Consider the following 25,964-nt stretch of genomic DNA (forward strand, 5'->3'; position numbering starts at 1 on the left):
TGGTGAACTCGCCCTTCGACCTATTTAAGCCACCCTCCCGTTCCGCTCCTCGGACATCTCTCATTCTCTCTTGTGGTCCACAACAAGCTGCGATCATGGCCTTGTCCTCTTCCTCGCCCATTCGCCACCACGCCTCTCACCGCACCGCCGCCGCGGCCGTCGCAGCGGCGACGCTCCGAGAACGACACGCTAGCTCTTTGATCAACATCCCGGCCACTCTCTCTAGTCTCCTCCACCTTCACCACGAAAGGAAGCCCGACGACGACAGCGGCGGCCTCCCACTCCCCGCCATCGGCCGCAACACCCCTACTGTCTCCCCGAAGGAGGACATCTTCTCCCTCTTCCCGGAGATCCATGGCCACGCCGACTGGTCTCCCCTTCTCAACCCCCTCCACCCCTGGCTCCGTCGCGAGATCATCAAGTACGGCGAGTTCGCGCAGGCGACCTATGACGCCTTCGACTTCAACCCACTCTCAAAGTTCTGCGGCAGCTGCCTCTACGGCCGCCACCGGCTCCTCGACAAGCTCGGCCTCGCCAGGAACGGCTACCGCGTGTCCAAGTACGTCTACGCCATGTCCCACGTCAAGCTCCCACGCTGGCTCGAGCGCTCCCTCCACGCCGACGCCTGGTCCACGGAGTCGAACTGGATGGGCTACGTGGCCGTCAGCGACGACGCGGAGTCCCGCCGCATCGGCTGCCGCGACATCGTCGTCGCCTGGCGCGGCACCATCGCGCCCACCGAGTGGTTCAAGGACGTGCAGGGCAAGCTGGAGCCGCTCGGGGACGCCCGCGCCGACGTCATGGTCGAGCACGGCTTCCTCGGCGTGTACACCTCCAAGAGCGACCGGTCGCGCTACAACAAGACGAGCGCGTCGGAGCAGGTGATCGAGGAGATCGAGAGGCTAGTAAGCCACTACAGGCAAAGAGGCGAGGAGGTCAGCCTGACCATCACCGGCCACAGCCTGGGCGGCGCGCTGGCTCTGCTCAACGCCCACGAGGCGGCGTCGACCATCCCGGACCTTCCGATCAGCGTGATATCCTTCGGCGGGCCGCGCGTCGGCAACGTCGCCTTCGGAGAGAAGCTGAAGGAGATGAACGTGAAGGTTCTGCGGGTGGTGGTGAAGCAAGACATGGTGCCGAAGGTGCCGGGCATCCTGTTCAACGAGGGGCTGAAGAGGTTCGAGCACGTCACTGGAACCCTGGAGTGGGTGTACACGCACGTCGGCCTCGAGCTCGGCCTCGACGTCAGGTCGTCGCCCTACCTGAAGCACGGCCTCGACGTCGCCGGATTCCACAAACTGGAGACCTACCTGCACCTGGTGGACGGGTTCCTCAGTTCCGACAAGGAGTTCCGGCAGAACGCGAGGAGGGACGTGGCGCTGGTGAATAAGACCAGTGGAATGCTGCGAGATGAGCTGCACATACCACCACGCTGGGCTCAGGTGGCCAACAAGGGCATGGTGCGCAATGCTTACGGCAGATGGGTCAAGCCTGCAAGAGAGCCAGAAGACATCCCTTCGCCTTATAGAGAAGAAGCACAGCTTTAGATTGCCGTGAATCCATATTGGAATCTGCACATCATGCATGTAGTTGTACAATGGGATTAAATTGGATGGAACCGTGCTTCTTGAAATCTCATCTCAATCACATCAGATCAAGTGAGAACTCGGATTTCCTGTCAAGAGTACACACGAAGACGGGTCCGTATACACAGACCGGTCTATATGAGTTCTTGCAATTCCTTGGGAAGGAGTCCGGGAAGAATTTGTGTTTGACTTGGCTGGTCATGGATATTCCATGTAATAGTATTAACGAGAAAGTCAATTCTTGTCAGTATTATTCGTTCGAGCTAAAAGATTAAGATAAAATATTTTGATAATCAATTTCTGTTTGTCATTGGAACACTACGAGAGTGTTAAAGTGAGAAAAAAAAAAAATCTCGCATGAATAAATAGTCCACACGTGGTCATTTGGATTCACCTTATCAATTTATGTGAATCGTAATTTATTATCACGAAAAAAATTATAAATAAAATATTTGATAAAAATTATAAATGAAGTGTTTGATGTAATGCTCATAATAGTCCACACAATGTCGTTTGGATTGATCTTATCAATTTATGTGAATCGTAATTCATTATCACGAAAAAAGCTATAAACGAAGTGTTTGATGTAATGCTCATGTATGTTTGTATCTTTATGTTTAGTTCATACTTTGTATAGCATGTGGAGAGTTGACAGTAGGCTTAGACCCCATTTTGTTTGGTTTGTGATGTACCACTTTGGCCTTTTGTCATACAATCGTTTAGAGCTTTCAAAGTCTATGTTTGTATTTTTATTTTGTCTATCAAGTGTTTGCTAAAATGATTGCATATAGATCCCGAGTTAAATATTTTTTCTAACTCGTCTTCTCTTTTGTAGGTCCTTAAGGGACCTTAAGAGATTTTGAGGAGGCTGATCCTTTATGGATGGACATGCAAGAGTATCACACAACTTAAGTAAAATCAACTAAGTACGTGATATATAGTATCAGAGCAAGACAAGCACACTTGGCTTGCAAATGTAGGGGACCTAATAGGGCTACGAGATTGGCATTTAGAGGAATGGTTAACCCTTCACATGAGAGGCACCACGAGAACAAGCAAGCTGAGAAGAACTTATGACGTACAAAGGTTGAAATGGTTGAGTTTAAGCTATGACCCGACGTTGGCAACCAAACTTGATGGTGCTCGAGGCAAACGAAGTGCTTGACAAATAATGAGACCGTGTAAAGTGGGATAGGTTGCTTAGTGATTGAAAGAGTTGTATAAAGCTCACAAAGATGAGAGGAATTACTAACTTGAAGAATTTGATACTCATACAAAGGCTTGTATGTAGATGATGGATTGTCCGTGACTATCATAAGACGACCAAAACTTAACGTCATAGAGCATTGAAACTTTTTCTTCGGTATGGAAAAGATACATCTGTAGGAGGCTAAAGGGTATAGAAAGTTCAGCATGTTGTTAGGCCTTGAAGTGCTACGGGGGCTATAATGGCGAAGAGTTACAATCGAGCAAGTGCATTCACGAGGGCAAAATAATATATAGTTTGTTCAATAAGACATATTAGTCAAAGGGGATGGTGGTCTCTGAAATTTTCAAAGGGAAGAATACATAGAAGAAAGTTGCTCTAATAGGATAGATATCCAAGAGGGATAAATCTCAATTCTCTAGAGGTAGAATCATGTGTAACAGATCGCACATGTTGATGAGGGATACTTCAAGACAACAACTTCACAAAGCTCAACGAACCGAGCGAGCGACGAGGAGTTGTTACATGATCTCGTATGAGGTAATACGTTAGTGGATATATTACAAGATCAAGTGAAGTAAGCAACCCAAGGTAATACCAAACGAAGACACACTTGGAGCTAATGTAGAAATCAGACTCAATGGAGGGCTAACCCATAGATTGGTGGGTACGAGAGCTACCATCAACTTTATGCAAACTAAGGGGCAAAGAAACTTTGGTGGAATTTAGTAAAGTGCCTGATCCACATAAAGAGAGTCAAATAGAAGACAAAATATTGAATAAAGGTATGAAGCTTTTCTTGGATAGTGGTCAAGGGCATGAACTTTTACAAAAGCAAGAGCCAAATCGTGTCATTCTATAGGTCTCTCATTCTGATGGAGCAAACTCATCTTGCATAGTGCTAAAGACGAAATGAGCTTTAAGGCACATGCACCTTATTTTGAAAAAGCATTTGATAGAGGAACTAAGGTGACTCAACTTGCGGAGGCGAAGTTATGGTCAGAAGGTCTTCCCATAAGGCAAGAGGATATGGAGATGTACTCTTGAAGAATATGTCATAGTGTTATCATTCGAGTTGTTGTGAAGGAAGCGATGTACAACAAAGATTATGCTAAGGGGGGGGGGGGGGGGGGGGGGGGGGGCATGCAAAAGACCTAAGATATATACAATAACACATCAATTTCAGTGAAGTTAATGGACTTTAAAAGCTTCTATGCGACGAACTATTCTAGAACTGCACTTCGTTTGAGTGTAGCCCGAGAGAGGGTGGACGAAGGTCGATTGCTAAATAAACAAACATAATCGGATGTGGCAAAGGCCCGATGTGTTGGTAGAGGCCACACCTCGAGAAATTATTGTCCGAGTCCATCCCATGAAGATCTGAATACAATAGAGATGTCATCAAGAGATGACATAGTGCAGTGGATTATAGTGAAATAGTTCAAGGTAATATGATACACATAGGACAGGTCCCGTGAAAGATGTAGTCATATGGATATATGATTGGGAGCTACAAAGAGCTCCACTTTAGTGAATAACATGACGACAAGAAGGGCTATGGATTCAATGAGTGAATGACATGGTACTAAAGAGACGAGTCTTTCGTGCATGCATTGAATGTTGCATCGGATGAAAGCCTCGGTCATCAGCATATAGAGGTTACATACCACCAAGGGAGAATCCTAAATACAAGTACCAATGAGACCGATAGGTGAGGCTTGATCATACAAAGATATGATTGGTGCAATTAAAGAGTTGAACTACTCAAGAGCTCATATTTACTTAGGAAGCCCAATAAGTCAAAGGACAATACCGAGTAAGCGAACATTACTATAAAGGAAGCTAAGTATAATAGAATCAGCACAAGCCATACAACATGATAGCGGAGGCCATATATAGGAGTTATAATCTATCTTTCCATCGACTAAGAAGAATTGCTCGAAGAATACAAAAGTGTTGAAGCAGGTCATCGAAAAGGGCAAAGAAGCGATAACGAGACCAGAGAGACTCAACTATCCAAAACCAAATATCAATAATAATGAAAGTGAACTCAAATGAGTGCTACAGCCCACGGAGGTGTAACTACTAATCGTAAAGAAAGTGATGATGCCTCCTCATTAGAAGAAGGGTAGTTGTCCTCGTTGCCCAAAGATACTGTGTAAGTGACGATGTCTCCTAATTGGAGCACTCGTTAAGGGGGTTTATGGGTGGATGTTCTTACGATATTTGGACCCTTGCTCTAGTGTAAACATGTTATTGTCTTAATGTCATCGATCAGCTTAGCTTGGTTCTATCCTAAAGGCACAATGTTGTCCAAGTAGGCCATGTGATAATTGAGTGAAGTAGTTGGAGTCAGGGAAGGCTAGGCTAAAGTGATCCCGAGATGACAATTAAGCATCTGAGATTGCTCCCTAATCAAATCGAGGTAGGCTCCAACCTCTTTGAGGTTTTGGGAGTGACTCGAGGTGTGCTTTGGTTTTGTCGGAGATCCTGCATAAGATCTTAACGTCGAGGAGATTTTCTAACTCGACCCCTCCGATGGTAAAATTAATCGTGTGGGATATGGGATTGAAAGTGGTAGGGGTAAAAACTGATTTGACATAATATCTCGGATTTGACATAATACACCCCCACGTCAGCCACCCCTGTGCGGCGCGCTTCCCCAGGAAGCGAGCATTAACGCCGACACGACATGCACCATACCCTGTGGAAGCCCTGCCTTCCACGCGACGTCCACGATGACGACAGACACCATCAGAGGTACGACCCTGCTCCTGCAAGATGGCACATCAGGTAACATCAAACCCCCTCTATAAATACCCCCTGGCTCCCAACGCGCCAGGGGGCTCGCTCTCTCTCGAACTGAACACTCCTCTCTGCGTCACTGACTTGATCGTCGGAGGAGTCGGGCCGCGCTACCGGCCCGACCTGTGTGCAGGTATTCGACCGCTGCTGGATCCACTCGGCGTCCCGGTGCTTTCCCGCTGCTGATCCCAACCATTTGGAGCCCTGAACCAGCCGCATCGACCCCGAGGTCACGGCTCAAAGAATTACTTACCGTAACAGAAAGTATAATGAATTGAAAGTTAGTCGTATTCTTTTATATTCTTATTCTTGTGTGATGTATTCATATGGACGATTAATCCGTATGATCCTTCGTGGTGCGTCATTAGTGACGAATGATTACGTAGCTATCAACGACAACCAAGCGATTGTCTTCTATGCGACTCGACCATAGGAGGGAGGGGGTGTCGGTTCAGTCTCCAGGGGACTATTGCCACTAGCGGTCAACCCATACTGCCTTCCCCTGAGTCATGGTCTACTGGTGCGACAGGTTGCCGCCCTGTCGTTTGTTGCAGGGGGTGACGAAGTTGCCATTTGCTGCTGGGGAACGATGATTCGGGCTTTGCTCTGCTCATATATGACGCCAAATATTTCTTATCAGTGGGGTTGCTGACTTTGATTGCAGGATAAATCAGCATCCAAAATCCCATGTATTGTTGTGTTGACTCAAACTCTCCGGTCAATCGGAGAACGGTGTGAAAACACCCACCCTGCACATCCATGTGATGTAGAAGAGACTTTGACACATTCCTGTGAGACTAAATGTTGAGAGTTCTTCTTATCTTGTGTTCATACATTAATTTTCTTGTGGTTGGGCTGACCTTTTAAACTGTCTCTAAATTTGAATTTCTTGTGGTTGTGTTTATATTTGTTTTGTTTACCGCACGCTTTTCCAAATTTGACTTTATGCACTCACATCATCATTATTATTATTATTATTGTTGTGGTGGTTGCCATATATGAATGGTTCCAACTTCCAACCCTTGATGAAATGGTCCGCATTCGATCAGTTCCATGACCTGATGGATGATGATCTTTATTCTAATGGTTATTGAATTAGGAAAAATGAATGAAATTACATTATTTGTGGTGTTTTACATGATAAGCTACAAAATACTTAGTCATCAGAACGTGTTGACTTTTTCAAAGTCAAGATGTTGACTAGAATAATTTGGTGAACTCGCGCATCGACCTATTTAAGTCACCTTCCTGTCCCTCTCCTCAGACAAAGCGGCAGCTCTCATTCTCTCTTGTAGTGCACAACAAGCTGCGTTCATGGCCTTGTCCTCTTCCTCGGCTATCCGCCACCACTCTTTCTCCCTCTTTGCCACCACTCACTCCTCGCTCGTGCCCCCCGCCTCTCATCGCACCGCTTCTTCCATCGTCGAAGCGGCGCCGCTCCGAGAACGACGCGCTAGCCCTTTGATCAACATCCCGGCCACTCTCTCTAGCCTCCTCCACCTTCACCTCGAAAGGAAGCCCGACGACCGCAGCGTCGGCCTCCCACCCCCCGCCGTCGGCCGCAACAAACCTACTGTCTCCCCGAAGGAGGACATCGCCTCCCTCTTCCCGGAGATCCACGGCTACGCCGACTGGTCTCCCCTTCTCAACCCCCTCCACCCCTGGCTCCGTCGCGAGATCATCAAGTACGGCGAGTTCGCGCAGGCCACCTATGACGCCTTCGACTTCAACCCCCTCTCGGAGTTCTGCGGCAGCTGCCTCTACGGCCGCCACCGGCTCCTCGACAAGCTCGGCCTCGCCAGGAACGGCTACCGCGTGTCCAAGAACGTCTACGCCATGTCCCACGTCGAACTCCCCCGCTGGCTCGAGCGCTCCCTCCACGCCGACGCCTGGTGCACGGAGTCGAACTGGATGGGCTACGTGGCCGTCAGCGACGACGCGGAGTCCCGCCGCATCGGCTGCCGCGACATCGTCGTCGCCTGGCGCGGTACCATCGCGCCCACCGAGTGGTTCGAGGACGTGCAGGGCAAGCTGGTGCCGTTCGGGGACGCCCACGCCAACGTCAAGGTCGAGCACGGCTTCCTCGGCGTGTACACCTCCAAGAGCGACCGGACGCGCTACAACAAGACGAGCGCTTCGGAGCAGGTGATGGAGGAGATCAAGAGGCTAGTAAGCCACTACAGGCAAAGAGGCGAGGAGGTCAGCCTGACCATCACCGGCCACAGCCTGGGCGGCGCGCTGGCTCTGCTCAACGCCCACGAGGCGGCGTCGACCATCCCGGACCTTCCGATCAGCGTGATATCCTTCGGCGGGCCGCGCGTCGGCAACGTCGCCTTCGGAGAGAAGCTGAAGGAGATGAACGTGAAGGTTCTGCGGGTGGTGGTGAAGCAAGACATGGTGCCGAAGATGCCTGGCATCCTGTTCAACGAGGGGCTGAAGAGGTTCGAGCACGTCACCGGAACCCTGGAGTGGGTGTACACGCACGTCGGCCTCGAGCTCGGCCTCGACGTCAGGTCGTCCCCCTACCTGAAGCACGGCCTCGACGTCGCCGGATTCCACAACCTGGAGACCTACCTGCACCTCGTGGACGGGTTCCTCAGCTCCGACAAGGAGTTCCGGGGGAACGCAAGGAGGGACGTGGCGCTGGTGAACAAGGCCAGTGGAATGCTGCGAGATGAGTTGCACATACCACCTTGCTGGGCTCAGATGGCCAACAAGGGCATGGTGTGCAATGCTTACGGCAGATGGGTGAAGCCTGCAAGGGAGCCAGAGGACATCCCTTCGCCTTATAGAGAAGAAGCACAACTTGGATTCTGTGCATCACGCATGTAGTTATACAATGGGATTAAATTGGATGCAAAAACCGTGTTTCTTGCAATCTTAGCTCTATCACATCAGATCAAGTAAGACAACTCGGATTTCCTGTCAGGAGTACAGACGAAGACCGGTCCGAACAGACGAAGACAGCTAAATCCTCTGCCTTGCGCTGCCATAATCTCTTCCACCGGGAGTATTCATCGTCTCGCTTGTCATCTTAATGGCGACTTAGGAAAGAAGAACTGCCAGCAGAATCTTCTCTCCACGTCATTCATAATCGCTTACGTTGAATCAACAAGAAAGCCTGACATTAAATCAACAAGATGTCTGCAAGAACATATCACCATTTGCTTGTTCTTTCTTCTCTTCGAAACACTCACATTACGCATGCTGAACAGGAAACATGCAATCGTAAAGAAGTAGTGTTGGTGGAATGTGCTTCCAATGAATGCAGTCGATTAGTCAACCCACCTATGGTTTCTAAACGTTCGACCTCTGCAGTCATAGTTCCGGTGAATCTGTCGATTATAAGTAATCGAACCCGGGGCGGTTCAGGTGCTGTTTGGACCGTGTCGAACCGGGACCGTCGGGGGCCGGTGGGAGCGCATGAGGGCGAAGTTTAGGTCCCTGAAGAAGGCGTGCTCTTTGACGTCGGCCGCGCCCCGTCGCGAACCGAGCCGCGCCTCCGGGTCCTTGTCGAGCAGGTGAGCGATCAGGTCCCTCGCGGCCGAATACGACGACCAGGACGAGGGGCTCGAGGGCGGAGGGAAGACCAGGGGCTCCGTCACGATGTTGCGGAGCGTGGCCTTGTGGGTCTCCCCCGCGAAGGGGGTGCGGCCGTAGAGCAGCTCGTAGAGGAGGACGCCGTAGGCCCACCAGTCGACGGCGCTGCCGTGGGAACCGCCGCCCGCGACCTCCGGCGCGACGTACTCGTGCGTGCCGACGAAGGAGCTCGACCGGGCGACCACCGGCTCCGCCACAAACCTCCGGTCCGGCTTCAAGATACGGCGGAACAACCGCCGTGCCCGGAAGGGGAGGCAGGAGGGCCCGACGCGGTGATGGTGGTGAAGTTCGGCGGCCTGTTCGCCGGCGGTGAGGGGCTCTAGGGTCGGGGAGGCGGTGGACACGAGGGAGAGGTCGAAGTCGGTGAGCATGATGTGGCCGTCGGCTCGGATGAGGATGTTCTCAGGCTTGAGGTCGCGGTAGACGATGCCGAGCATGTGGAGGTACTCCAGCGCGAGCAGCACCTCCGCCGCGTAGAACCTGCGGGTGAATTGAATGCAGACGCCATCAGCGACAAAAACAGAGCACAAAGATGGCATCTTTCTGTGAGCAATTGCTGACAGGAGTTCTCACCGTGAAGACAACTAGACGACTTCAACGGAAAACGCCACCAATTCCGTAACAGATGGAAAAGTTGTGACTTGTGATCGTGAAAGCTCGATAAAACTCGATTTTGTTTCGTAGAAACTTCGGAAAATTGCATGAATTTCCCAAAAATTAATCTTTGGGAAAAGTTGCGATTTTTAATTGAAGGAAAAGAGGTTGTGGGAGGACCTGGTGGCGGAAACCGAGAAGCGGAGGTGGGGCTGGCGGAGGCGGAGGGTGTGGAGGTCGCCGCCGCTGCAGTACTCCATCACCAGACAGGAGTAACGTGGGGGCTTGTCGAAGGCGGCGTAGAGGGTGGGGAGGAAGGGGTGGTCGAGGACACGCAGGATCCTCCTCTCTGTCGCTGCACTCTCCAGCTTCTTCTTCTTCTTAGCCAGCGCCAGCTTGTCAATCACCTTCATAGCGTACATGCACTGCGAGGCTTCCCCGCGGAGGCGGCACAGGTAGACGGTGCCCATGTTGCCCCTTCCGATACGGCGAACGAGCTCGAAGTCCCGGTGGCCGAGGTCCGAGGGGCGGGCTCCACCGGCGGAGGTACGCGATCGAATGGCCGCCCAGGCGGGGTCCAACGACCGATGGGGCTTGGAGGCGAAGGTGCCGCAGTTGAGGTCCCCGAAGGAGAGTTCGATTGCCGCCATGGACGCGGCGTCGTAGGAGACGCGGGAGAAGCTACTGCGGCGTTCGTCACAGCTGCCGCCGCCGCTGCTCATAGAGTTCAACGCTTCCTGGACGATCTCGCCATCGGAATCCAGCGGCGAGCCCAACATCTTCGCTCCGAAATAACGCAAACCCAACCTCTTCGGATCGAGCAACAGCAAATAAAAGGAGGAACAAGAAAAATTCAAACTTTTCCCAACAGTGGGACAGGGGAGCTCCAAAAAAGCAAAAACAGGAAGGATTTTTAAGGATCTTTCTCCGGAATCAGACAGACCGGAGCACAGTTGGCGTCACCCGAAACGATTCTCGTCAACAGAGGAGGCAGAATCGAAATCCAAAGAGCAAGAAATAGAAGAAGCGATTCTGTTCTCCCTCTCTCTCAATCTCTCTCTAGTGGCACACGAGAATCCAAACGGGAAGCAAACGATGGAATCAAAGGAGCTCGGAATCGTTCGGTCTCACTCGTTCCTGTGATTGCTCGCTCGCATTCTCCGAAGCTGACACTGAGGACAGCAGCACGATCTATATATATACACTTGGAGAAGAAGTACGAGATAATGTCTCCATAACTATGTTTACGTTCCATAAACGTCAAAAAGGCAAACATCTCCCATGATGATTTCTTGTTCGGTGCTTGAACCGATAGTGTAATCACCCATGATTTTTTTTTTGTCTCCCTAACTTAAATCAAATATCATAAATAATACTTTTTTATTTAAATTATTGCCTTTATTATTCATATAATATAGTTTAAAAATAATTAAAAGTAATTTCCTTAATTATGTGGATAAATTAGAATTTTATCAATTAATTAATTTTTTTAATTAATTGATTTCGTAATGAGTAAAAAATTAGAAAAAAAACTAAATTATTTTTATGTGTTTGGCAATGAGAGGATTAAGAAAAGGATTTACATATTCTTTATTCTATGTTCTTATCAATTTTTTATTTATATTTGAAAATCTTTAATGTTAGAATATTATAATTTGTATGATGCATGAATATATTTTAATTTTAAAAATTTATGATTAATTAATAATGATTTTGAATTATGATGTTAGCATGATTAGTTAATTAAATAATATTTTTTATTTATTTAATTAGTTATATTTATATTTGAAGGGATTATGTATGAATTTTTATGATTTAATTAGTTTTAAATTTGGAATCATTAGCCAAGGCTCAACCGATATGGTCAAGCAGAGTCCAACTTGTGTTGCTACGTACAATCCAACCTGCAAGCTAAGGATGGCCTAATTTAATGGCAAAGTTTAGTCCAACTCATGAGTGAGACTCAACCCAACCTGTGAAGTTCTGCTTATCTAACTATGCGACTAATGCTAGATATATCATCGCCCCTTTATCTAACTCGTTGTATCATAATCCAACCTATTACTTAGAATAGACATGTGCAACACATATAATTCATCTAAGACTCATGTGAGTCGATTCAATCTTGGCTAGCACTATATGATATAGTCCAATTTCTTCTTTCTTTTTAAGTTTGATCTTGTTAGTTGACTAAATCAAATAAGTTTGATCGATTTGACCTCGTTAAACTCAATCAAATCTAAATTAGACCCATATATAATGATTTTAAACCGATCCTATAATGATTTGATGTTAGTTTTGTCATATCCTATATTTATAAAAAAATAAACCATCATTTTGTTAACTTTTTTTCCTTTGAATTCAAATATTTATATTTGCAATACTAAATTTTTTAATTAAAAAATCATTATGACTATAAGTGATAAAAAAACTTTCCTCTACCCAAGTTAAAAATAAATATATGATAAAAATATATCAACAACCACATATATTATTGATAAAAATATTATTTAATATTTATGATATATATAAATATCAATAATTTAATATAAAATGATAACATATCAATTCATTATTAAACTTATGTATCATAAAAACAATAATAATTTTTATATAATAAATAAAATCATGCATAAATTATATATAAGATATCTCGATATCGCACAGAACATTCATATAATAATGACATACATTATATCTGATGCACTCCTTCAACAATGACTAAAGAGGATAGGATCCTTTTTCTGAGCTTTTGAATAATGTTTATTGAGTCTGTTTAGTTCAGTTGTTTATTGAGTCGGTTTGATTCAGTTAGAATCAAGTAGAGGTTTATTTAATATTTATTTATTATTAGAGTTCAAGTCTTGATGGTCTGGGTGGAGCTCTATAAATAGGGATGTAACTACTTTTTTTCAGTAATCTATGAAAAATACTATTATATCTTTGGATAACCCTAGGAGGCCGATCCCGATCCCCTCGAAGTGATCAAGGAGGGTCGATCCCCAGACCCGTTCTCGCTGTAGTTCGTCATTAAAAAAAAAAATTGTGAGTGCGAAGCCAGCAGCCACGCACGCTGTTCCTTCTCAACCAAGAAGGAACATTTGCTTCTCGGCGCCGACCACCCCTGCTTCCCTTCTCCTCCACCGCCGGCGCTGCTTCCTGGTCGGCGACTACCGCCGCCGCTGCTCCCCGGTCAGCGCCCACCGCTGCCGCTGTGCCCCGGCCAGCAACCTTCTCACCTCGCCTCCTCGCTGCCCGCATCTTGCTCGAGCGAGAAGGGCCGCCGCCGCCGATTCCCAGCCAGCGGACCACCCATCGCCGCTTATACCGTCGGCGACGCTGTCCTAGCCGCACCGCCATCGCTGGCTTCCCTTGGTTGCAGCTTCGGACGTGCGATCTGTCAGCGTCGCTGTTTCTGTGGTGCGATAGAAACAGAGCAGCCGCCGGTCCCTCTGCTGCCGCAGGCGTCGGTCGCCTCTACAGCCGCCGACTCCTCCTTCTCCACCGCTGCCGCTGCTTCTCGGCTGCACGATCACCGCCGCACCGCCGTTGCCAGCATCGCCAGCGGCTCCGGCTGTGGTGCGATAGAAACAGAGCACCCTGTTTCCCATCTCCAGCATCGCAACTTCCCGGCCAGCGACGACGCTCGCTGCCTTTTTCTCCACCGCCGCCGCTGCTTCTCGATCGCTCTATCACCGCCGCCCGCCTCCCAGCCGCAACCCTCGCCGTGCCCCCCCCTTGGGTCGCAGCCGCAGCCGCCGGTTGCCGCAGCCCTCGTTGCACCGGTTGCAGAAACAGAGCTTCCTCTGTTTCTGCAGCCCCCGTCGATCCCGGCAGCGACCCTCGCTGCCTCCTTCTCCACCGCCAACGCTGCGCTCCGGCCAGAGACCACCGTTGCTGCCAGTCACCGCAGCCTTCTCCTCAACTGGTCGTGATGCTTCCAGCCAACTCCTTCGGTGGTGCGACAAAAACAGAGTCGCAGCAACAAAAATAGTGGCACCCTCTGCTGCTGCAGCCGCCGATTGTAACCACCGTCGTCGCTCCCGACCAACGACCAACCCCTCGTTCTGCAGCAGCCGCCTTCCAACAGCGAACTCAGCAACCGCAGCAAGTACGCTGCCTTGCCTCAACCCCGTTGCTCGGCGATCGCCCCTTGGGTCACAGCAACTGCAACCACATCAACGCAGTCGCCGGCGCTCTCACCTCACGCAGCGATAGAAACATAAGTTGAGATTACAGATTTGCAGTCTTACGCAATGACCACTGATAACTCGGTGAAAGCACAAATGGAAGCATTGGAAATTAGAATTGAGAACCGACTGCAAGAAACACTTAATGATTTCAAAAAGAGCATACTGGAGAGCCTTAGCAAATTTCAACAAAATGGTGGCTCAAGTTCTATGTTGCACATATCTGAAAATACAAGAAAATGGTCCCAAGATTGTGACACAAATTACTCACACATGAAGATGGAATTTCCAAGATGGAAAGATGGAGATCCGACCAATTGGATCTCTAAGGCAGAAAATTTTTTCCGTTTTCACAGAACCTCAGAAGAATCCAAGGTAGAAGTGGCCTCAATCCAGCTCGAGGGAGATGCACTCCAGTGGTACAATTGGTATGAAACTTTCCACGGAGTTCCTTCGTGGGAGTAGTTTAAAAGAGGACTTCTTGTTCGCTTTGGCCTATCCGAATATGAGAATGTTGATTGCCAGCTCGCCAAAATTCGTCAGACTTCTACAGTGTTAGAATATCAGAGTAGGTTTGAAAGATTATCAAATCAAGCTAGAGATTGGTCAGACCGACAACTTCTGGATACCTTTATTGAAGGGCTTATTCCAGAGATCCGGTGTGAAGTTAAGGCTCGTCAACCCCGCACTATGATAGCTGCGATCTCATTTGCACATCTACATGAGAAAAAAATTAGCAAGGAAAGATCATCAAGGGGTTTGTACTACGATGAAAAATGGAGTATGTAGCACCAATGTAAACAAGGGCAACATCAGATGATTGAGCCAATTAGAGAGGAACCAAAAGTAGAAGAGTTGGACTCCGATTATGAAGGTATAGAAACTGATGAAGATATTGAAGCTACCACACATACAGTGCATGCATTGGTTGGCTATGCTAACCCACAAACTATACAAATCGGAGGAACTTTGAAGCATCAACCTGTCACTATTTTGATTGATACAGATAACACTAATAATTTTATGGACAGGAAAGTTGCAGCCCAATTAGCCCACCACATTGAAGGCTGTGATATATTCGAAGCTGATGGACGGATCTTAACTTATGATAGCAAAGGCCAGGAATTTCTTACAACGATTACTACACTGAAAGATCGACCTATTGCTTACACTGTCAAAAAGTGGAGATCATACTTACTTGATCAACGGGTTGTGATGCGTTGCAGATAGTCTATGACTAGTGCTGAAAGAGAAGCTCCCCGAGATTGATACTACTCAACCTTGAGGACAAGGCTGATTTGAAGAGGGAGGAACTGTTATGACCCTTTTTCTGAGCTTTTGAATAATGTTTATTGAGTCTGTTTAGTCCAGTTGTTTATTGAGTCAGTTTGGTTCAGTTAGAGTCAAGTAGAGGTTTATTTAATATTTATTTATTATTAGAGTTCAAGTCCTGATGGACTTTGGGTGGAACTCTATAAATAGGGATGTAACTACTTCTTTTCGGTAATCTATGAAAAATACTATTATGTCTTTGGACAACCCTAGGAGGCCGATCCCCTCGAAGTGATCAAGGAGGGTCGATCCCCTCGAAGTGATCAAGGAGGGCCGATCCCCTCGAAGCGATCAAGGAGGCCGATCCCCTCGAAGCGATCATTATCATCCCCATTTCTCCCATTTCTCTTCTTTTTTACGATAAGACTTTAGGGTCTTATCATATGGTATCAAAGCGACGATAAGACCTTTAGGATCTTATCAGAGGCACACTCTATAGGATAAATTATTCTAATAATGGATGGAGTGATATCCCTCTCTCGGTCAAATGAGATACGTTTCTTCTAACAACTAATGAAGGAACTATTTAACCATCATGTTTAACGGTCTATTAATTCTTAAAGAAATCACCTATCTGTCCTCAAAATTGATACACAATCAATCATAATAATTCATTTTACATTCATCTATTTACTTATGCATGTATCCAAGTGATGAGGGTAATAATGGCGATAAGACTCGGGTTGACATCAGTTACCCCAGATGACGCCTCGATTGACCTGACACCACCTGGTCAAACAGATCGGAACGCCGACCGAGGTACATTAAATATCCTGCTCAGGCTCGGTCCTTCACGCCACGCCAACACCAGTGTCAGACGCTACCAGGAGTACGAGCCTGCCCCCTGCAAGCGGGCACATCAGGAAATAGTAAGCTTCCCTATAAATACCCTCACATTCTAAACGGGAAAGGGAGGAGGACACCAACATAGATAACAAACCCCCTGCGACTATTTACTGACTTGATCGTCGGAGGGGTCGGGTCGAGCTCTCCCGACCCGACCTGTGTGCAGGTGCAAAGGCGGAGGCCTCCCGCTAGACGTCCAAGCGAGGAGCCCCTTCTCGGAGGAAACGACGACCCCGTCCTGATCGGACCACCGCAGCCGGCCACCTCAACAGTCTCGAGGAACCTCCCGGGGAGATCCCCGTCATCCGGACCCGAACCAAGCTGTGTCGACCCCGAGGTCACGGCTTAAGGTTGTTTACACCAACACCGAGAAATAGTATGATATCATATTATGAGTGATCATGCTTGATATATAATCTACTAAACTATACCCATTGGTGGCAAACTTCTAAAGTGGACCACTTAAAATAATTACATATACTACATAATAATAATCACATTAATATCATCGATTTAATCTAAAAATTTGTTAATTATTTTAAAATAATATATTCAGATAAAACATTGAAGTTTATGAAATCATATCTCTCAAAAGGCAAAATTGTCTATGGAAATGGTAGCCAAAAGCACACCAAGTGGATCTATGCCTCACAAGAAGCTGTATCAATCAATGAGAAGGATGCAGATGCAACTCATCACAAAGATGCTTGTTGGTTTGCCCCAAAGACACAGCGTAGAGCTTTCCCAATACTTACTACCAGCTAAGAAGCTGTTTGAATGTGTTGTTTAGTTGTTAGATATTATATCAACGACGTTAATTTGCCTTATGCTTAGAAAAATTTCTGTAGAGCATTCAAGCTGAAATGTTGTAGCTCAGTCTGATTCATTTCCTTGATCTACTTCAATCTTGAAGGTGAGCTTGTGCTGTTGAGGTAAAGTCGTCTACCGACGAGTGAGAAGTATCTAACTTGGGTCTCTATCAAGATAGAGGTAGAGTACTTGCTAGCTTTAGTAAGATTTGAAGTGTCACATCGAATCAGAGCTCCTCCACATCAAAAGAAGACTCAATTATTGAGGTGATCAACTTGCTGCAACACTTCTATAGCCTCCAGTTTTCATATTGCTTCTTGTCCACACATCAACCATTTCAAAAGTTCTGTGATCATGCAATTGAGTTGAGAAACTTAACCATCTTCTTGTTTGTTTATTGCAGAGTTGACTTCAGAACCATTTCGTTTGCCCAGCGTTGCAGTCTAGTTAATCATCGACAAGCTCAAGCACTTCGAGTCCACAACCTTCTTTTTATTGCAGTGGAAGCCTGTAGCATAAAGGTGGTAATGATGATGGGATGGTGGGAGACTAACAGAACACACATGGTAGAAAGGAGATCGATAGGGAGACAACAGTTCACGGCCGTATCGCCTCTTGGTTAATCCCCTGGCCACTGATAACACAGCTCAAAGGGAATCCATGAAGTACAATCCATTTGCCTTCTTCTTCTTTGCTTTAAATCATAGCAGTTCAGTGTAAGCAGTCTCTCTCAGACACAACATTGTGGCTGTATCAGATCAACGTCACAGTTGATATAACAAGCATGGAGAAGACTGCTGCTGCCTTGAGAATTAAGAGAGCTCATGTATTTCCCGATAAGAACAGCTAATTGAATTCGTGGTGTGGCGGACGAGGTGAGGATGCTGCGGGCGGAGTTCCGAGGATCCAAAAGGAAGAAAACAAAAAGCTTTGAGGCGGCGTTGGACTTGCACACCTCCTCCCTCCGTGACCAGGATATAATAGAGAAACCGGCGGCCGGCGGAGGAACAGGATGGAGACGGAAGGTGGGTTCCTGCGAGGCGCCGCTGCCGACTCCGGACGCCGCCGCGCTGGGGTAAGGCGTCGACTCGTTCTCTCACCTTTTATTCCTTGATCCGTTTCGGGTATAATATGTATGAATGAGTATTTAAACCCGAACCCGACTCCGAGTCCAACTCGGATGTTTACTTGCTTACCCGAACCCGATTGAAAGGATTCTCGAATCTTGTTTACGCGGGTCGGATATATTTGAAACCCAGAGAAAACCCGATCCACTACCAAACTGGTTAAGGACGACGTTTGCCGCACCGTTTCCTCTGGTGCGTGTTGAGATCTGGCGCCGGCTTCTCTTCTGGCCGCCGCTGAGTCTTTCTCGCCCCAGAAAACCCTCTTTCGCCGATCTATTATGAGATTTGGACGGAGGAATTCAAGTGTTACAGAGCCTAGATTTTAGTTTGTGTTTTGTTGCCATCAAGCAATAGCTCTCCGTTTCTGTTATTCTTTGTTCTCTAATTAGGATGCGTAAAACCCTAGATAGGGCTTTCAAATCTAGGGTTCTTAACCAATTCCACAAGCGTCTCGATATCGGAAAGGTGAGCCCTTTTGATTCTGAGATCGCCGGTTGCTTGGCTTCCGATGCATTTTGCCCAAAATATCGGTGCAAAAACGTGATCTTTTTCTCATCCGTTAACCATAACCCAACTTTGAATCTTGATCCTAGCCCACTTTTGGGTACCTCATTCGAGGAAAGATGCGATTTTGATGACTCAAAGGCGCTGGATGCCGGTAAACATGTGAATGCCAAGGACATCGCTGATGTGAATGATGAACCTAAGTCAGGTCGCCACTTCGGAGAATCAGATGATCCCGATGAGGATGTGGAATCCGATGAAGAAATGGAGCGTGAAGACGGGAATGCAGATGTTGAACTTGGGGTTCTGGATTTGTTCGATCGGAGTCGAGAAGACAAGGAAAACAAAAAAGAGCCATTAGAAGAAGCAAGAGATGAATCAGGACACCCGATGGTTAGAGAAACATGTAAGTTGATTGAGTTGCGGCACATGTGGAATCCAAAGCTTGAGGGGGAACTAAGGCACCTTCTGAGATGCCTTAATTCCCATCAAGTTAGTGCAGTGCTCCGTTCCCAGTCAGATGAGCGTATTGCAGTGAACTTCTTCTACTGGGCTGACCGGCAGTGGAGGTACCGGCATGCACCTGAGGTGTATTACACAATGCTTGAGCTATTAAGCAAGACGAAGCTCTGCCAGGCGTCCAGGCGGGCCCTAAGGCTGATGATTCGCCGAAGGATAAGCCGGCGGCCCCAAGACTTTGCTCATTTGATGGTCTCATACAGCCGAGCAGGAAAGCTCAGAAGTGCAATGCGGGTCTTGAATTTGATGCAGAAAGATGGCTGTGCACCGGATCTTTGCATTTGCAACACTACGATCCATGTACTCATAATGGCCAAACGGTTTGAGAAGGCTTTGAGGTTCTTTGACCGAATGCAGAGGGCTGGGGTTACTCCTGATGTGGTCACTTACAATTGCTTGATAAAGGGGTTCTGTGATGCCAACAGGGTTGGCGATGCTATGAAAATGATCAGGGAGATGCCTCTTAAGGGCAGCCTGCCAGACAAGATCAGCTACTACACGGTAATCAGTTTCTTATGTAAAGAGAAAAGAGTTGGGGAGGTTAGAGATTTACTTAAGGAGATGGAAATCAAGGCTAATCTCATCCCTGACCCGGTCACTTACAGTACAGTGATCCATGTCCTCTCGAAGCATGGGCATGCTGATGAAGCCCTTGAGTTTTTTAGAGAAACAGAGGAGAAGGGTTTTCAAGTTGACAAAGTTGGATATAGTGCAATTGTACATGCTTTTTGTCTTGATGGGAGGATGGAGGAGGCCAAGGAAATTGTTAATGAGATGTTGTCTAAGGGCTGTCTTCCAGATGTTGTGACATACAGTGCAGTTGTTAATGGATTTTGCCGCATAGGGAAGATAGATCAAGCAAGGAAAATTCTGAGACATATGTATAAGAATGGCTACAAGCCCAACACAGTTACATACACTTCCTTGTTAAATGGATTGTGCAGAATTGGTTCCTCATTAGAGGCACTGGAAATGTTGAACAAGAGCGAGGAGGAGTGGTGGACTCCTAGTGTTGTGACATACAGTGTCGTTATGCATGGACTAAGGCGAGAGGGGAAATTAAAGGAGGCCTGTGAATTGGTCATGCAGATGCTAGGAAATGGTTTCTTTCCCACTACAGTTGAGGTCAATTTGCTAATTCATGCACTCTGCAGGGATGGGAAGCCAGGAGATGCAAAGAAGTTCATGGAGGATTGTCAGAGCAAGGGATGTACAATCAATGTGGTAAATTTCACCACTGTTATTCATGGATTCTGCCAGGAGGGTGATTTACAATCTGCATTCTCTTTGCTGGATGACATGTATCTCAGTAACAGACATCCTGATGTTGTAACTTACACGGTTATTGTTGATGCGTTGGGAAAGAAAGGCGAATTTGAAAAAGCAACTGAACTTGTAAAGAAAATGCTCCACAGGGGTTTTATTCCCTCACCTGTTACTTACAGGACGGTTATCCATAGGTACTGTGAGAAAGGTAGAGTGGAAGATTTACTTAAGTTGCTGGAGAAGATGCTTGTGAGGCGGGAATTTGGAACCGCATACAATCAAGTAATCGAGAAGCTTTGTGTGTTTGGTAAACTTGACGAGGCTTATAAGGTCCTGGGGAAGGTTTTGAGGACAGCCTCAAAGTCAGATGCCCATACATGCCACATTTTGATGGAAAGTTACATGAAGAAAGGCCTTTCTTTGCAGTCATATAAAGTGGCCTGTAGAATGTTCCATAGAAACCTGATACCTGATATGAAACTTTGTCAGAAACTCAGCAGCAAGCTAATTGCAGAAGGACATTCTGATGAGGGAGGAAGGCTTCTGATTAAGTTTGTTGAGAGAGGACTAACTTTGCCTCAGCATCAGTAACATTTCTTTGCCATGTTAAATTCAAGAGGTTCAAATGAGGTTCATGCTTAGAGAATGATTAGCCTCAAAATTAAGAATTTGTTTAGTGTGGTAAGTTATAAATAAACTGGTGGCACAGTTTTGCACAAATAGTTATATGGATTCATTATTATTCGTGAGATGACATGAATTAAGTTTGAGGTGTTTGCTTTACATTATATTTGTTAGTTTGTCCATATATCCTATCTTCATGGCTATAAATTTTGTTATTACTGATTATTGTATGATGGATATGCTTGACGTCTTTGAAATCTTTGAGGATTTGTGCTGTTTCCACCTACCTTTACAACTGTGTGAAGACATAGGTGAAAAAAGCAATGGTTTCATTGGTGGATTTATTGTTATCAATATATCAGATTGGACAAAAGAAATTTTAGTTGTTGCATAGGATGTCCTAGGAATTTTTTTTAAGAATAAATTTTCATTACATCAAATAGCGTATAAAGTGCTCACACGTGGACTCAAACTTTAGATCTATAACTTGTGTAACAATATACTAACCAACTCGGATGTCCTAGGAATTGAATCACACATCGACTTTTGTTCTTTAATATCTCAGTTTGGCAATTTCCAGGTTGCCAACCAGTTTTCTTATATTTAGAAAAGAAATTGTTTTCTGCATGTGAAGTAAAGGAAGAAGTTAAACTGATGTGTTGCACGACAAATTCCTTTTCTTGTAACTTTGAGATTTAGGTTTTTGGTTATTATCATTAATTTTATATTATCAGATATCCGAACACCCTGTTAGATACTGTATTGGCAGTCTGGCAGGAGTCTAGGGTACTTGGCCAACCTTTTCAAATATGATCATGACATGTACATGCTACCACATGGTTATGTACCAAAAGGGATAACAGAAGCATGCCTTTTGAATCATTTGTCTAGTTTCTTTTTCGGAGCTTGTATATTTTGCTTCATTGCATGTGGAAATGTGTTTGCCAGTCTCATTCTTGATTGCATTCCTCCTTGGTATGCAAATTTATTATTTCACATTTGATGGTGTTCTCTGTCATACTTGCTTTCTTGCTTGATTGATATGATTTATTGAGACTTGCTTTCTTGCTTTCTCTGTCATAATATGATTTATTATTTCTCATCCCAAATTTAGGTCAACTAATATGTCATGAAATTAGTTGACCTTTAATCTTCTGATGTAGCCACGAACTAGAGACTTGCTGATTGAATGGTCAAGAATTTCTTTTCATATTTATCATGACTTATTAAAGATGTATCTTCCCATAGCGTATCAAATATTTGGGATGTTTAAGTTAAAATCATGGTTCACTGTGTTTGCTAGTATACCACTACCACTAATTAGCACCTATGGTCTGCTTGCCATTGTTTCTTGTGCTGTTTGTATCTGACTGGCAGCAGCAACACACTCATGATTCTTCTTTTCCTGGGCTCTCAGATGAAGGACAAAGTCTCTCTCACTCATTATTTTCATCGCAAGCTCAGATATTGCATGCAGCTGGTGGCATAACTCGTTTTAGCTTCATTTGTTTCGCATGCATAGGTTGCTGTTGGAGGTGTGAGAGGCTTCGGTTAGAAACCGAGAGGTTAGTGCTTTTTTTTTTAGTTGGGCCATATAGGATCCTGATTGGATAATCTGTAGTGAGTCATGGTTTTCCAAGTACCATATATATATATACATATATACATACATACATACATACATATATACATATATATATATATATATATATATATATATATATATATATATATATATATATATATGTATGTATGTATGTATATATGTATGTATGTATGTATATATGTATGTATATATGTATATATGTATGTATATATGTATATATGTATGTATGTATGTATATATGTATATATGTATATATGTATGTATATATGTATATATGTATATATGTATGTATGTATGTATATATGTATATATGTATGTATATATGTATACATACATATATACATATACATATATACATATATATACATATCTGTGTGTGTGTGTATAAAACATTGATCCATATCTACATATACATATACATGGATCAATGTTTTATACACACACACAGATATGTATATATATGTATATATGTATGTATATATGTATATATACATATATACATATACATATATACATACATATATACATATATATACATATCTGTGTGTGTGTGTATAAAACATTGATCCATATCTGAAACTTTACAGGTGGTCTTCAAGCATCCGAATGCATCGCCGGTAAGTCTCTGAAAACTGAACCACTTTATAGTTAACTTTGATTATGATGAAAATCCTGATTAAGGCAACACAAACTTGAGCAGTGGAGCTGGAATCAGATGTTGAACCAATGCATGAACTAAGCCAGGGAGAGTTTTTGGACCATAGGGTAGAGGCTGGCACATGGCTAGGATGTGTTACTGGGATAACTAAAGCTTCTTAGTGTGCTGGTACTTGATCAATTCATGAGACTTCTGATGAATTATTCTACAAGAAAAATATCCCAATCAGTATATATATGCAAGTCAGTGCTTTGATACTTAAATTCAAATCCATATATATGGATGGTATGTTTGATTAGTACTTAAATTCAAATCCATATATATGAATGGTGTATTTGATTAGTCCTCATATCAGTTTTATGAAAACAAGCTTATAGAGTTTTGTACCAATCTAATATCTATGCCTGAATTTATATTTGCTGATTAAAAGTGAATTTGGATATTTTCTTAGTGTCCAATCAATTTTCACCCCTGAGAACATTTTCACAAACAAACTAATACAAAAACATTCTTTGCTGTGTTTTTCAGAACATCAAAAAGAGAAGCGCTATCAAGCTGCTTCCATGAAAAAGCTTGTCCAATCCCTCCATGTCAGTCCTTCATGCTGGAATCAAGTTCCTGTGATTCATATTGGCTGGTGTTGGTGTTGGCATTAGAAGTTTATTTCAGCAACTGAGAGTAAGTTTGGCATCTAAGGACATCCAGGATTGGTTGCACCTTAAAAGTATGATCATCTCTAGATGAGAAACCCTAATCCTGACTATGAGATTGGCATGTCTACATCCAAAGAGGAGGAAGCTTGAGTCACAGTCCACCAGCAGTAGTTGATCACAACGAGTCTCCGATGTCAGCTTGCAGTTGTCCCACAGGCTACAAGTTTAGTAACAAGGAACTATATATAAGTCCACTTGAAGAAGGGGGTGATTGACAAGGACATGGTGCAGAATTTTCAAAGGCATGACTCAGTAGCACCAGAAAACAGAGGAAACAAACATGAATGTGCAGACAAAGGAGCTCTGTTACTTTGACATTGTTTTCTTGGAGAGATTTTGTAAAGAACAAGAAGACTGTTTGTTTGAAGAACCCATCAAGAATCACTCCGTTGCAATCTTCACCTCTTTAATGCAAGCTCAGGTTAGTATTCTCTTCCCAGTCTTTTCCCTTTTCATGTCTTGTGACCGTACCTCTTACATCGTCCTAGTTGTGATTGCACTTCCTATGAAGAATTACAGCTCTTCTACGTTGATAGCTTCATTAAATTTCCTGTGTTGTGCATTGATGACCACATTAATCGTCCAGGTCAGCTGTCCATTTCTTCAAGGTCTTCAGTGATGACTTCTCCAGGAATATAATGATTTATCCTTTGAGATCTTCCTCCATATGTCTTCAAGCCCAAAAGTTCAAGATGCAGGTTCATAGTTTCTCAGCTAATCCTTCTCGAGCAAGTGGGTTGGATCCAAATCCGATAGTTATTAATCCCAAACCGAAGGATTCATGCTCAAGATTTCTAGTCAGATATGGGTCGGGCATCGAAGCTACTTTATCAGAGGGTTCAGATACAGGATCCACACCCCATCCGATAGATTCGAAGTGCGAACCCACATGTAAAGTTGCGGATCGGATCCAGAAGGGATTTTGGATTTGCTGAGCTGCTCCAACCCCTCTGCTTTCCTCTCTGAGCTCTTAAGGTAGATAACTACAGAGGATAGCTGGCAGCAGGAGGCATTAGTGTGGGCAGAGGTCTTCCTGAAATCAAGTAAAAGATGGTGATGCATGAAACTATTGACACTGCATCTGAGTTGTCCACTTCTCCACATAATCTTGCCTAAACAAGTCAATCAATCAGCCAAAACCTCAATGGATTATATATATTGATTAGAGTTGTAGAAGAACAAACAATGATCATTATATAATTAATTTTCTTATCCTTCAGATTCCTATTGTTCTTGACATCTTCCAATGATGATATGACTACTCTTTTATCATTTTATACTTGACTTTGAGGGTGACATGTTGACTACTAGACTACTAGTCTCCAAGAAATGGGATGTCATGTATTAATGTTCTCCATCTTACAAACTTGGAGATGCTCACCAACCTTATCTTTGCTGGCTTTGACTGTCTTTTCATGAGACTAGAAAAAGGCCAAAGTACACACACACACACACACACTCTCTCTCTCTATTATATTTGTAGGGCTATAAACAATGCAAACATCTTTACTTATTTGATGCCTTTTTTTTTTTCTGATTCAAATATGTAAACATTAATCATGGTTTGGAGTGATTACTCAGAGTTTTAAAGATAAATGCTAATAATAGTGACATCCATGGAGAATCTTAATACTTGGAAGAATATATATATATATATATAATATGACTAATATTTTGTTCTCAATCTTTGCAAGAATATAAAAAAGGCAAAGGTTATTTTCTCATCACACTTTATGCCCAAATCATGGAGCATCTGCTTATGACTTTATAAAAGAGAGTTAGAATATATATATTTATATATATATGGCACAATCCATCATAGCTTAATTGTTATATCATTTTATTTATTTATTTCGTCATTAGGAAGTCAAAATTGAAAGATTTTTTATGAACACAAATTATTGTCAATGATGAATTCAAAATATCTTTCCTTTCCTAATGGTTTGGTCATTATAAGTATTTCACATTTTTTTTATT

The 25,964-nt window shown here is 44.6% G+C and overlaps 4 protein-coding genes across 9 annotated transcripts; 3 read left to right on the top strand and 1 right to left on the bottom strand.

The window, feature by feature from the left end:
- Positions 1-32: 32 nt before the first annotated feature.
- LOC135612055 (phospholipase A1-Igamma1, chloroplastic-like) lies at positions 33-1,839 on the top strand. The gene has a single exon (XM_065107794.1). It carries the CDS (start codon positions 96-98, stop codon positions 1,545-1,547), a length of 1,452 nt encoding a protein of 483 aa, XP_064963866.1. The 5' UTR covers positions 33-95; the 3' UTR covers positions 1,548-1,839.
- Positions 1,840-6,830: 4,991 nt separating this feature from the next.
- On the top strand, positions 6,831-8,476 carry LOC135612057 (phospholipase A1-Igamma1, chloroplastic-like). Its single transcript, XM_065107795.1, has one exon. The coding sequence runs from the start codon at positions 6,913-6,915 to the stop codon at positions 8,428-8,430; it is 1,518 nt and encodes a 505-aa protein (XP_064963867.1). The 5' UTR covers positions 6,831-6,912; the 3' UTR covers positions 8,431-8,476.
- A 158-nt stretch (positions 8,477-8,634) lies between these two features.
- Positions 8,635-10,756, bottom strand: LOC103983735 (protein kinase PINOID). The gene is made up of 2 exons (XM_009401008.3): positions 9,973-10,756; positions 8,635-9,678 (listed from the first exon to the last, which is right to left on the bottom strand). Exons 1-2 carry the CDS (start codon positions 10,569-10,571, stop codon positions 8,967-8,969), a joined length of 1,311 nt encoding a protein of 436 aa, XP_009399283.2. The 5' UTR covers positions 10,572-10,756; the 3' UTR covers positions 8,635-8,966.
- A 6,608-nt stretch (positions 10,757-17,364) lies between these two features.
- LOC135586531 (pentatricopeptide repeat-containing protein At3g22470, mitochondrial-like) lies at positions 17,365-25,206 on the top strand. 6 transcript variants are annotated; one of them, XM_065107797.1, is made up of 7 exons: positions 17,366-17,635; positions 17,728-21,067; positions 22,428-22,575; positions 23,204-23,233; positions 23,317-23,559; positions 23,803-24,408; positions 24,574-25,206. In XM_065107797.1, exon 2 carries the CDS (start codon positions 18,488-18,490, stop codon positions 20,975-20,977), a length of 2,490 nt encoding a protein of 829 aa, XP_064963869.1. In that variant the 5' UTR covers positions 17,366-17,635; positions 17,728-18,487; the 3' UTR covers positions 20,978-21,067; positions 22,428-22,575; positions 23,204-23,233; positions 23,317-23,559; positions 23,803-24,408; positions 24,574-25,206. The 6 variants fall into 6 exon arrangements, 5 of the variants coding, with proteins under 5 accessions (XP_064963872.1, XP_064963869.1, XP_064963868.1 ...); XM_065107796.1 differs by having other exon boundaries at positions 23,317-23,442; XM_065107798.1 differs by lacking the exon at positions 23,317-23,559.
- The last annotated feature ends 758 nt before the right edge of the window (positions 25,207-25,964 follow it).

Source organism: Musa acuminata, chromosome BXJ2-5 (assembly GCF_036884655.1).
Source record: "Musa acuminata AAA Group cultivar baxijiao chromosome BXJ2-5, Cavendish_Baxijiao_AAA, whole genome shotgun sequence".
NCBI classification, from domain to species: Eukaryota; Viridiplantae; Streptophyta; class Magnoliopsida; order Zingiberales; family Musaceae; genus Musa; species Musa acuminata.